Below are 12,506 nucleotides of genomic sequence, written 5' to 3' on the forward strand. Positions count from 1 at the left end.
CTGGTTGAGCGAAGCGGAGGAAAGCACGGGTACAATGACGGGGGTAGAAATCGCGACCCGGGGTTTGGAAAAGCCGGCGACCGATGAGGTAGAGGGTGTTTTATTAAAGCCAGCGGTCGTCGAGGTAAATAAAGAAAAAGCAGTGCTGGGAATTAAAATTGAAGAGATGACGGAGGTAGCCCGGGAATTGCAGGGAGAAATGGATTATGTACAAAGTCCCTGCTCACATCACGATGCTGTGCTTAACCCGAATGGAAGTTTGCAGGTTCGCGTGGAGAAACGGATCCCCCAGGTGAGTCGTGCTGTTGTGTATTGTGCGGGTAGATTTTGTAAGAGGATGTTTGGCGACAAAAGAATTTTCGCGCGCTTGGGATCGAGGAGGCATCCGGGCGTTGGTGAAGGGTCCCGTGTGAGTGGAATGGCACGCGTGGGAGGAAAAAGTGTGCGTCGGCGAGTGGGTGTGTTATAAAGTGTGGGAGTGAAACCGAGTGCGAGCGAGAATGCACGTCGGTGTGTACGGGGTGTGACACAGGGAGTGAGAGCAATACGGAGTGCACGCCCATGGTGAGTGTTATGGAGGACGTAACGGAGGAGAGGTGTGGACTGAAGTGTGCGCGAGAGGTGTGGTGTGTAACAGAGAGAGCGTTGGTGGAATGTACGGACGGCGTTGGAACGCCAGGTTTTGTGAGGGTGAAAGGGGTAGCGTATGCGTGTGAGCATGCAAGTAAAGCATCGACGGTAACCGGGTTAGTGGTTAGGGCGACGGATAGCCGATGCGAGCACTCGGGGCGCGGGGTGCTTTGTTGGGTGCGAGGCCCGGTGCGGGTCGATGCTGCGTCGCTTCTCTTCGAAGCGTCGTCGCCGATTCGGGCTTGGCCCCGCCCCGCACGGTCGAGTCCGGGCTTTGTCGGGCGAGGCGACCGGTCCGGTTCAAGGGCGAGTGGGAGGAAGCAGGATGGTGCCCCCTCGTGGGGACCGGGTTCCGACGGGGGGAGATTGAGCCATCGGGCCCAGGACCGCAAGGTGCCGCGCCGAGATGGTGCGTGGAGCCTCGGTCCAACCAAACCACCTCCCTTGAACCGAAAGCCGGACGGATTCAACCTGCAGGCGACCAAACCACCCGAATTCATTGCTCGGCTTTACGAACCGAGTTTAATGATGTCACGGCGCACCGAGAGGATCTAATAAGTAGACGGGTGATGAGGATAGTGTTTTGGCCCCGAAATTAGAAAAAAAAGTAAAATTTATAATAGTGGGTAGAATTGGTAGTAAATGGAAAATTTTTGATTTGTTGGATTTGGACGAGCGAAATTGATAGAAGGACCTCCCCGATGTGGTGGGATGGCAAATCCACCATCCCTCACAGACGGGGGGCAAATGCGCTATAGCTTATGGGGTGTATGGCAGTGGAAACTAGCCCGGGTGGGTTAGGTTATATTGTGTGTAGGGATCTAGCGAAGATGACATTAGGTAACGTTAAGTTTAGTTAGTGACTGATACCTGTAGTGGGGACGCAGGTAGATTAGTGTGGATTATAATGACGAGGGAGCGCAATAGTTTAAAGGGACGACTGGGAAGCGCAAGTTTCAGAGGGGAGTAGCTAGATGAGATGATGCCGTGTGGTTGAGAATTGGACAGGTGTGATTGCACAGGTGTGCAACTGAACAGGTGTGTGGAGCAGTGTATGAGTGAGTAATGGTGATGTGTGTTGTGTTGACCAACTGGTCCAGGAAGAGGAGGAGGGTGCAGGTGGCACCAGGTCATTGCACAGGTGTGCAACAACAGGTGTATGTGGCTGTGTGGAATAAATGGAGTATTGGAATGGATGGTCGTGGAGTGAGTATGGTGGAAATTGTGGAGTGGAGTGGATGGTGCGAAGGTGTGAATGGGGTAAGAGTGGACCCCCATCACGGATACCCGGGGCGGGTAGTGTAAGTGTTAGGTAGAGGGTACAGGTAAATTGTGGTTGGATATTGGCATCTGTGGTGCGGGTGAGAGAATGGTCTTTGGATGGGTGCATTAGTGTTGTGGAAATGGCTGGGCGTGTAGCCTGTTAGTGTGTGTAGTTGGTTGGGCGCTCCACCACTGTGCGGATGTCGGCCAGGTGAGGCCGCAGGTGGGCTCTGGGAGCCGGTAGAGTTGTGGATGGGGCCCGAGGATCCGGAGGACGGACCCGGGTAGCCCAGTGCCAGAGAGGGCACCGAGTGGGGAGAGCGCCAGAGGGCCTTCCCCAGGTAGTTAGGTTAGGGTAAGGAGCAGGTAAGCTCGGAGGCAACTGCAGTGGTGGAGGTGTGCAGGTGGGTAGACCTGCTGGGAGAGCTACACGTCGCAGCCCAGAAATTGTGCGAGGCACTGGGAGATGAATCGGGGGAGTGAGACCCCAAATTGAGAAGCACCACAGTTTGGTCAATGGGAATTGGTTTTTAGAACCCATAGTGTAAGTTGGCCAATGGATTGGCAGGGAGAGACCCCGGGTAGTGTAAAGTGTGTTAATGTCATTTAGAAAGTAGTTAGGATGAAGTCTCCTCGCACCATCTGCATCCACTCACCTGAGGTGACAGGTACTCCGCACCATGCCATGTTTAATTATTTTTACTGTGCAAATGTTTGGATTGTGAGACGCATCATGACGTGGGTGTGAAATTGTGCGTAATTCCATCTCTCCCTCCTTATGAGGATTGATGACGAATTGGGTGATGGCAAATTTTGAAGTAGAGGGATTGTGGCGACGAATTTGGTATAGAGGAAATATGGGGAAGACATGACAGTAGTGACGAATTTGTAAATGTGTAGATTTTCGTACATATGGGGTAAGGGCAAGGGTAGGGTAGGTGTCAGGGGGGTGACGTACGGTAGGGACGAGCTTTCTCCCTTCGCCCTCCGTACGCATTTCGCCTTGCATTGCCTTATTGATGTGTACCCTTGTGACCTTACCCCTCGCTCAATTGTCTTTCCCCTTTTGTCTCCCACATGACCTGTGCGCCACTGGATGCCGAGGGGAGCGTGCGTGGGTCGGCCATTGTGCGCCCGAAATTCCCAGAACCAGCTGTCTGCATCGATGCACCACATTATGGACCACATGTCTGTGGCCGAGCACCACTTATGGACCCCATGGGTTGGGGCATGGCCCCTCTGCTGGAACCGGCCATGAGGGCCCGAAATCTTGCTGGCGGACCTTGGCCACAGGGCACCGATGCCCCACAGGTGAACCACACTAGTCGGCCCTGTGGGCTATAAATAAAATCAAATAAAAAGGACACATTGGGTGCATTTTTCAGTTCAAATAGGCCGCCAGTAAGAAAATGAAGGAAAAGACAACAACTGGAAGAAATAATAATAACCAGCAGAGGGAGCCGAAGAGCAAGAGATCACCTGCAGGGTTAGGGGTTGTTGATTTTATTTTGATTGAACACTGATGAACTATGGTGACTGCACCGATTGGTGCTTGAGGGTGCTTGTATTGGTGCGTTTTTGGGTGCTTTCATGGTGCGTCGATGCAGAGCAGACTGTCTCCCCCCCAGAAAGAACAATTACAGGTCCTGGGTTAGTCTTGTAAATAAAAGTAGCGTCAAGTGTAAATAATGATTCCCACCGTCAGTGTGTAGTTTGAAGACCATTCCGCAATTTGGTTAACTGTGGGCGTAAGTCTGTTAGGCAGGGTGCAATGGAGCAGCGGGACACATTTATTTATGTTTTAAAACTGTCGCACTCAGGGTCAGGTTAAAAATAGAGGGAACTACACCTACGTGTCACACTAAAAGTAAAAGTTGTAGGCCCGGGACGTGCCTAAGAGGAGGAGGGTGCAGTGTTGCGGAGATGAGGACTGTATATTTTTTGATTGTGTGCTGTACTATTATTATTATTGTTTATTCTGCGCCCCCCTACCTCCGGAGCTGTGTAAAGGTGAAAGGGCATCCCATAATTAGTCCACAAGCATACACATCAGCCAAATAATAGAATACCCCTGTTGATAGTTATCTCTTATTCTGTGTTTTAGAGTAAGGCTGTGTCTCCCATTAATTAAAGTACTCCATTGCACCAGTGAAAGAGAATAGATCCCCTTTCCTTCCCATCCCCAAAATCTCCATTCCCTTTTACATCCCCTCTCGTGATTGCCAAGCCTCGATTGCCCATATTACATCCCCTCTCGTCATTGCCGGGCCTCGATTGCCGAATTACCTCCCCTCCAATAACCGCCATTGAACCTGTGCTCTCGTCGGAGAAGAAAGGCGTGCCCGCCCGTCGTCATCAAGGGCGGAGCCAGAGGGTCGCGCGACCAACCAGGGCCGAGGTGAGCACCCCGATGGGCGTGTCCAAAAGGCCGGCGGCTTAATCGCCGGAGGCGTTATAAAGGCGCGCACGCAGGAAGCAAGGGAGTTGGTCACAAAGAGTTGGTCACAAAGAGTTGGTCACAAAAAGGTTGGTCACAAAGAGTTGGTCGTCAAGAGAGAGTCGTGAAGAGTCAGGCAGTGGAGTCGGTGGTCAGTTGGTTGCGGTGAGGAGTCGGTGGTGGCGGTCAGTGGTTGCGTTGGTTGCGGTGAGGAGTCGAGGAGGGAGGAGATCAGAAGACAGGAAGGCCTTGAGTTGGACTAAGCAAGAGAGGAAGTTGTTGGACTGGGTGGGACTAAGAAAGAGAGAGAAAGAGTCCTGAAGCTTGTGAGGGAAGGAGAGAGAACCCGTCACACCAACCCCCCAAGCTCCGTGTTGGCTCCACCAAGCGTTCAGCTCCACCAAGCTCCGCGTTGGCTCCACCAAGCGTTCACCTCCACCAAAGCTCCACCAAGCTCCGCGTTGGCTCCACCAAGCATTCACCTCCAGCCATCCACCTCCTGCCATTCCTGTCATTCCCCGCGTGAGTCTGCCTTTTGTTTGTTCTGTCCTGGGTTAATTAAGACTGTAGGTAAGCTAGTATTTTCCCTGTGTCACCTGCGTCTTATGTGCTTGTAAATAAACGTGACTGCTTTCTTTTTGCTTGTGTGTAAATAGTCAATAAATTTAGTAGTATTTCCAAACCTTTCTTTGCCTTCGTTTTCCTCTTTGCATTGCGTCGTTTTCGTCTTTTCCCTCATTGACTAGCTGCGGTGCGATCCGGCCAACGTTTGGGTGGAATTGGGTGAGTCGGGGATCCTGTTAGGTCGCGGTTAAATACACCACCGCTCGGTCATCATAACATCTAAACCGCGATCGGTAACAATATATATATATATATATATATATATATATATATATATATATATATATATATATATATATATATATGTATATATATATATATATATATATATATACTGTATATATATATATATATATATATATATATTATATATATATAATATAAAATATAAATGTACAAGTTAACTATAAGTTTCAACATCAGTCATACTTCTACTTGTACCTTATGTCACATAAAACTGTGCATTTGTTTTTTATTCCCTTCAGAGCAAATTTCTCATGAATCCATGATGCTTTGTTGAAATAAGTTATTGTGTTGGTTTCTCCTATGACCACAACTACATGTTTGAAAGGCCCAATTATTCCCACTTTCTTGTGAAGTTGGCTGTGGAAGTGTTCCTGTCAAAGTATTTTTTGAACCAGCAGGGCAGGCCAATATTTGAATGAATGAGGCAGGAATATGGAATTTATTCAGAGGCTTGGTAATGACTCGCCTGCTCTTTAGAAATAGACATTGTATGATGTTTGACGTCTACCAATAACCAGTACTGGCAGATGGATCTTCCGGCTTAACTTATTTCCGATGGACAGGACACACATTAATGCATCGCCCTGCATGGGGGACAGGGATGTGACAGTTTGTAGCTGGTTTGATATTGCAACATAGGCCAAACAGCTCAAAGGTGCTATCCTGTATTACTTTCTCCTGATATCCTTGTAATTTATGTAAAAGTACATTGAGTTTCCATGTCCTTATCTTGCACTGTCATGCATGTAAAAGATCTACTTAAGCCTGAGAAACTGTCCAAAATAAATAAATAAAGCATGCCAGAAGTCAATACTGATTGCTTTCTCATCTTTGTTGTGGCTGCAGGGGAAATGTAGAGCAAATAACATTGGAATGTGTGTGTGTAGTTTCAAACATGACCACAACTACACACGGAAAACGTTGATTAACCATGTTAACTTCCTTCTCAAATTGAATTAAAACTCAAGTGGACTATGAAGATTCTTGGTTGACAGATTTTTATTCCAGTCAGAACATTCTGGAAGTTTTCTCTTGAAGACCCCGACAGTAAAATTACAGTAACCGTACAGTAAACGTAAACCGTACAGTAAAACCCCGACATTTGCAGATTCGATATTCGCTGAACCCGCATATTCACGGTTCATAAAATGCGACCTGCTTCTCCATTTGCGCCCTGTGCTTCGCATATTCGCGGGTACAAAAAACATTCCCACCAGCTGCGTGCATATAACACTTCTAAAAGCATCTTCCACATGTCATGCATAAAACCACCTCGCCACCACCCCCCTACCTTAATTGTACCGTATGAAGAAAGAAGAACCACCTTTAGAGGCCATTTTCCCCCAGAGAGTGGGGGTTGGCCTTTTTCGGGCACCATGGTCCCCTTTTTGAAGCAATGTTTTATGGCCGGATGCCCTTACTGCCGCCAACCCTGTTAGTCGACTCTTGCGACACACAGGGAATTGCAAGTGAATTGGTACTCAATTTGCCGACCTCAGAAGGATGACAGGCTGAGTCAATCCCCCTGGTGTTAATTCAGCGATCGACCAGGATTTGAACCCAGGATCCTAGGTATCCCAAGCCAGCACCCTAACCGCTAAGCCAACACCAGGCTTCTTAATTGTACCGTATCTTCAAGAAAAATTGGAAACAGTACCTACTGTTGTTGTTTTTTTTATTTGTAAGCATTTTTAATGAAACTGTAATTATGTGCATTCATGTTTATAAAATTAAAAAATAAATCCCTTATGAATGATGAACCGCTGGGAACCTATCCCCCTTCATCCCATCTTTTCCCCATTTTCAACAATGCCCCGACATTTGCATTTTTGTCATTTTTATTCGCAGCATTTTTCAGGAACGTATCCACTATGGATGTTGGGGTTCCACAGAATTTTAAAATATGACATGAAATACTGTAGTAAGCACATTATTATACAGATTACTATTAGAGCTAGATTGCTATTAATGCCTCCACCCACATTATTACATCATTATACATATTTGTACCAAGTTTGATTTAGGAAAAGGAGGGGAAAAAGGAAAAAATGATGGAGGTGAGCAGTGATCCTGGATTTATGGTGGACCATGTGTTCGCTGCAGAAACCTGCTGGGGTGGGGTGCAAGGAAAGGGCAAAGGGTGCAAGGCCAGAATGGAGGCGGAAGGAGACAGAGAGACGATCGACCTGTCTGCGATGGCAAAGTGGATAGGCCCATACACTCAGCATCATTGGTGGAGATTCCAATGATAGTGAAAGCATCAAGTGAGCAAGATGTGAGGCAGGGGATCCAACCCAGAGGGGAGAGAAGTACTCCATCAACTTGCGAACGAAGGCCTTGTAGGTGGATAGGTGTTCAGGTGTGCCAAAGAAGGACCTCGTTAACTGTAAAATAGATAAAGGATGCCCAGTCGGCGGCTGGGTTTGGAGGCCAACGTTAAAATGTGGTTTGCCCTAGAAAGATCATGGCTGATAGTGAGACCCAGGAGTTTGAATGACTGAAATTCCTCAAGAGGATTAAGAAAGTAGATAGGAGGGTTTGACAGACTGTTCTTTCAGAGAGATAGTGAGAGTGTGACATTTATCAGGATTGATAGACATATTCCAAGTGTTTGACCATCTTGTTGACTTTTTTCAACGTCTGAAGAGAGGGAAGATGCCGCAGCCCTTCTGTCTGAAGGATGGAGGATGTCATGGCAGAGGGTGGGGTCCTCAGAAAATAGATAAAGGGGATTTTCCAGCGAGTCAGAGAGATCATTTATGAAGATCAGATATATGTTTGGGCCCAGAACAGTGCCTTGGAACACCCTGGCCTTGTTAATAAAGTTTCTGAATTGCTGGGAAAGAATATGTTCAAGATACAATGCATCATATGGCAAGCGAGCCTTCACAATTGCAACCGAGCCAAATGTTGCATTTTAACCATAACATGTTCTTTCCTGGCTGCAATTCAGAAACCTCGTTAACTGTATTATGGATGCCTAAATAGGGTGGATGTGTAGAAGGTGCTCCCTGTAGACACGTACATATATACATATCTGATTTTCACTCAAATTACTATTTTACCTTCATTAATTATCAGGGTCTATAATCAGCCTGGCACGAGCCCAAAGGATACTTTTGCAAAAGACTCCAAGGAGACGTATTATGTTCACAAGACTACAGACAGCACCAGATGGCTTCATGCTGCCTCGGAAAGATAGTAAGTATAAGCTCCAGGTTTCTTACTGATGTTGTATTGTGATCACAGTTGGATTTTAAATAATTTGTTGGATTTCAATTTTCCATCACATTTTAATTGGGTTCAGATGCAGAACGTATCACAATGATCGAGTTATTCTGCCAGCTGATAAAAAAAAACCCCTTTTTGGGGTTTGTTTTTTGTATACAAGATCGAGGCTCGTGTAAGAGCTAACATTAATCACAAAAAGACAAAGTGACACATAAAACTTAAGATAAAGGGAGCGGGAGACAAGATGGGGAGAGAGAGGGAAGCACACAAGTACAACATATGAGAGCAGGGACATCGGGAGATCTGTGGGAAGGATCTGTGGGAGGGATCTGTGGGAGGGATCTGTGGGAGGGTCCACTTACATTGAAAGCTTTGAGTCTTTCTGGGTCAGCTCCTTCTATCTCGCTACCTCTCTCTGCCTCCTCATGCTCCTCCTCTTCCTCTTCTTCTCCCCGTGCTGAGCCCCCATCGTCCAGCCCCACTTCAGCCCGACCATGAAGCTCATAGGATAGATTGTTCGTGGGAGACTGCTTTGGGTAGGGGGTGGGAGAAATGGAAGTAAAAAAGAGAAAGAGTGAGAACTGTTATGACATCAAAATGAAATGAATTTTAACACCAAGATTTTAGTCATAATCAATACCTTAGCCAACATTGATATCGTTAGTGGTTTAAATAAATAAATAATCTGTGATACGTATTGGCATTCATCTATATTTTTACATGTGAGCACGGAATCATGTTTTGTTGGACTCTGTGCACAGGATGATGGATTAAAGGTAAGACCCTGACATCAAGTAAAGAAAACATGAATCGAGGTATCGGTGTTGGAACCCATCTGTGGATCGGTCCCATCGGCCGATGGGTCTGCGCCATCTGCGGATGTGTTGTTCACCTTGAAGGAATGTGTTGACAGAATGGTGCTCTTCAATCAGGTACACAGTCATTGGAATTACATGTGGTAGGAATTTAACAGAGATGATTTTTAAATGTTTAACAGATTAAACCACATGTCACGGACTGCTTTATAAACATTTATGACATCAATTGCTTATTTTTAGGTTCAAATAAACATACTCATCCACCATTGATGCATAGGAAACACAGATGGGTTCACCTTCAAGGTGAACAACACATCCGCAGATGGCGCAGACCCATCGGCCGATGGGACCGATCCACAGATGGGTTCCAACATCGGAATGCCTGGAAATGGGTAACTCAACAATCATATCCTTCAGTTCTTCAATGTGTTTTAAAAGTTTTCTCTCCCATATGTGGAATCAATAACCAAGCCATGTCTTTTCGGGAGACATGCAGGTGGTCGAAGAAGGTGAAGGAACAGTCCCTGTGGGGGGACTGCTACGCTCAAATGGTGTCAGATCAGAAAACTTTTGAAAACTTTCCACTTCAGAAATATTCTTCATAATGTAAAAAAATTGTTTACAGAGAGCCTCAAGGTACCGGTTCAAATTCAGTAAGCGCATTAATATGTACATGTCTGGCATCCCAACACACTATGAATTCTTAATATTACCGTGGGATCACATGAGCTTGATCATAAACGATGGATCCAAATGCTCCACACTGATGGATAAAGATTAATGTCATCATACTCACAGGCTTGCCACATTATCGAGACAGCACTGTAAACATGTATTTCTGCTGCTTGCTGCAGGACATTGTAGATACGGAGCAGGATCTGCCATGATATGGGCTGGAATCAGAATGCATGGATGGACACACCTCAAAGTCATTGAGAATGGCACCGTCACTGCTCTGAAGTACGAAGGTGACATCTTCCATTCAAATGACAAGCCAAACTTAATTTTGATTGATGACAATGCACACAGACATCGAGCAAGCATCATCACTGCTTAGCTTAAGGAGGAAGCATTTGAGACAATGAATGGCCAAATTAATTCCCTGAGTGGAACCCCGTTGAACATGGTATAGATAGAGGGCGATGGCAACGAATCTGGCATCATCGAGGAACCTGCACGGGCTCCAGGAAAACCCTTATCTGAGAATGAGCTCGGTTTCCACAATAATGTGTACTGTGTCTCATTCAATCAACCAATCGTTTGTTTTTTTTCCTTATATAGCACTCTTTATTTTTAGCAAAATCCCAAAATGCTTTACAAAAATGAAATGGTAGGAAGAATAAAAATTACTTAAGGAAGAGTAACTGTACTAAGATGGAATTTTAGGAGCGATTTTTAAAAAACGTAAAAAACTAGAACCACACTCGGAAGAGCGCACACCTCCACCAGGCTGAACAGTTTTTGTTTTGTATCCCGCCAATAGGCCAGATCTGGATCCGGACCTGAACCACATTGTCGCCTTACCAACCTATCCACTTACTTTGGTCAGAATTCGTCCACATCTTTTTGAGATCTCTTGATATATGTATATATATATATATATATATATATATATATATATATATATATATATATATATATATATATATATATACATATATATATATATATATATATATATATATATACATATATATACATATATTATATATATATATATATATATATATATATATATATATATATATATATATATATATATATAATTGCTCCCAGTAAGGTGCAGCAATCGCTGTATGGGACACCTTACTGGCGGTTCCCCACTGATGGTATGAAGTCGCATAATGACTGATATATATTGTTGCGGATATGAGGACTGTATTTTTTTTATTGTGTGTATTATTATTATTGCTCGAGTCTGGCCCCTCCTGCCTCCGGAGCTGTGTAAAGGTCAAAGGGCGTCCCATAATTAGTCCAAAAGCATGCACGTCAGCCAATCATAGAATACCCCTGTTCGATAGTTTTTTTTTTTTTTTTTTTTTTTTTTGTATACAAGATCGAGGCTCGTGAAAGAGCTAACATTAATCACACAAAAAGATAAACCGACACACAAAACACTTACTTTGGTCAGATATCTTATCTTATTATGTGTTTAAGTTATATCTTATTTGAAAGTTATATCTTTATATCTTATATAAGATATGAAATAAGTTATATCTTATTATGTGTTTTAGGGTAAGGCTGTGTCTCCCATTAATTGAAATACTCCATTGCACCAGTGAAAGAGATAGATTCCCTTCATTCCCATTCCCAAAACCTCCATTCCCCCTTTCGTCGATTGGAAATTACCTCCCCTCCAATAACCGCCATTGACCACGAGGCAGGGTCGGAGAAGAAAGGCGTGTCTCCACCTCGTCATAGAGGGGAGGAGTGAGCCAGCCCCACTCGACCAACCATGAGCCAGGGGTTTGGCTAGAGAGGGTGGAGGAAGAGCGATCGGGGAGGTTCGCAAAGGTTGAGGGGCGGGGCCTATATAACCCACGGCAGGGCGTTTCCCGAAGGAGATGAGCTTTTACAGGGAGACGAGAGGGAGTCCAAGCAGTTGAGTCCAAGAGAGGCGCTTTGAGTTGAGTCCGAGAGAAGTCCAGAGTTGAGCTGCAGCTCGAGCCACCGAAACTGCGTTTACAGCAGCTCGAGCCACCGAAACTGCGTTTACAGCAGCTCGAGCCACCGAAACTGCGTTTACAGCAGCTCGAGCCACCGAAACTGCAGCCACAGCAGCGTGGGCCTGGACGGCAGTTTGGAGCAGGGCCACAAAGGAACGGCGGCTGCCCAACGAGCCGATCGTGCGGCAGTACCCGTGGACCTTCCTCTCCCTCCAGCCATTCACCTCCTGCCAGTCCTATCATCATTCCCCGCGTGAGTCTGTCCTTGTTTGTTCTGTCCCAGGGTTAATTAAGACTGTAGGTAAGCTAGCGTTGCACTGTGTATCTAATATCTTCTGTAAATTATTTTCTTATCCTTCCTTCTTCCTTGGTTATTTTGAGCCTGTAAATAGTAAATAAATTTAGTAGTATTTTCAACCCCTCTTCTCGTCTTATTCCTTTTCCTCTTTGCATTCGGTCGCTTTAGAGTTTTCCCGATTGAATAGCGGTGGCGCGATCCGGCCAAAGTTTGGGGTAAATCGGGTGTTAGAGTCGGGGAATAATTGTTCGGTCGCGGAGCCTCCGCTCGGCAAATATAACATCTTTAACCGC

General features: G+C 45.6%; 1 protein-coding gene across 2 annotated transcripts in view; it reads right to left on the bottom strand.

Moving 5' to 3' along the window:
- NOL4 (nucleolar protein 4) overlaps positions 1-12,506 on the bottom strand; it is a 604,446-nt gene that overhangs the window by 80,272 nt on the left and 511,668 nt on the right. Inside the window, exon 7 of one of the 2 annotated variants that reach the window (XM_078774531.1) lies at positions 8,794-8,958. In XM_078774531.1, the coding sequence (XP_078630657.1) occupies positions 8,794-8,958 (165 nt within the window). Of the gene's footprint in view, positions 1-8,793; positions 8,962-12,506 lie in introns of both variants that reach the window. The other variant, XM_068110142.2, reaches the window with a different exon arrangement.

This window comes from Myxine glutinosa, chromosome 3 (genome assembly GCF_964187855.1).
Source record: "Myxine glutinosa chromosome 3, kmMyxGlut1.1, whole genome shotgun sequence".
NCBI classification, from domain to species: Eukaryota; Metazoa; Chordata; class Myxini; order Myxiniformes; family Myxinidae; genus Myxine; species Myxine glutinosa.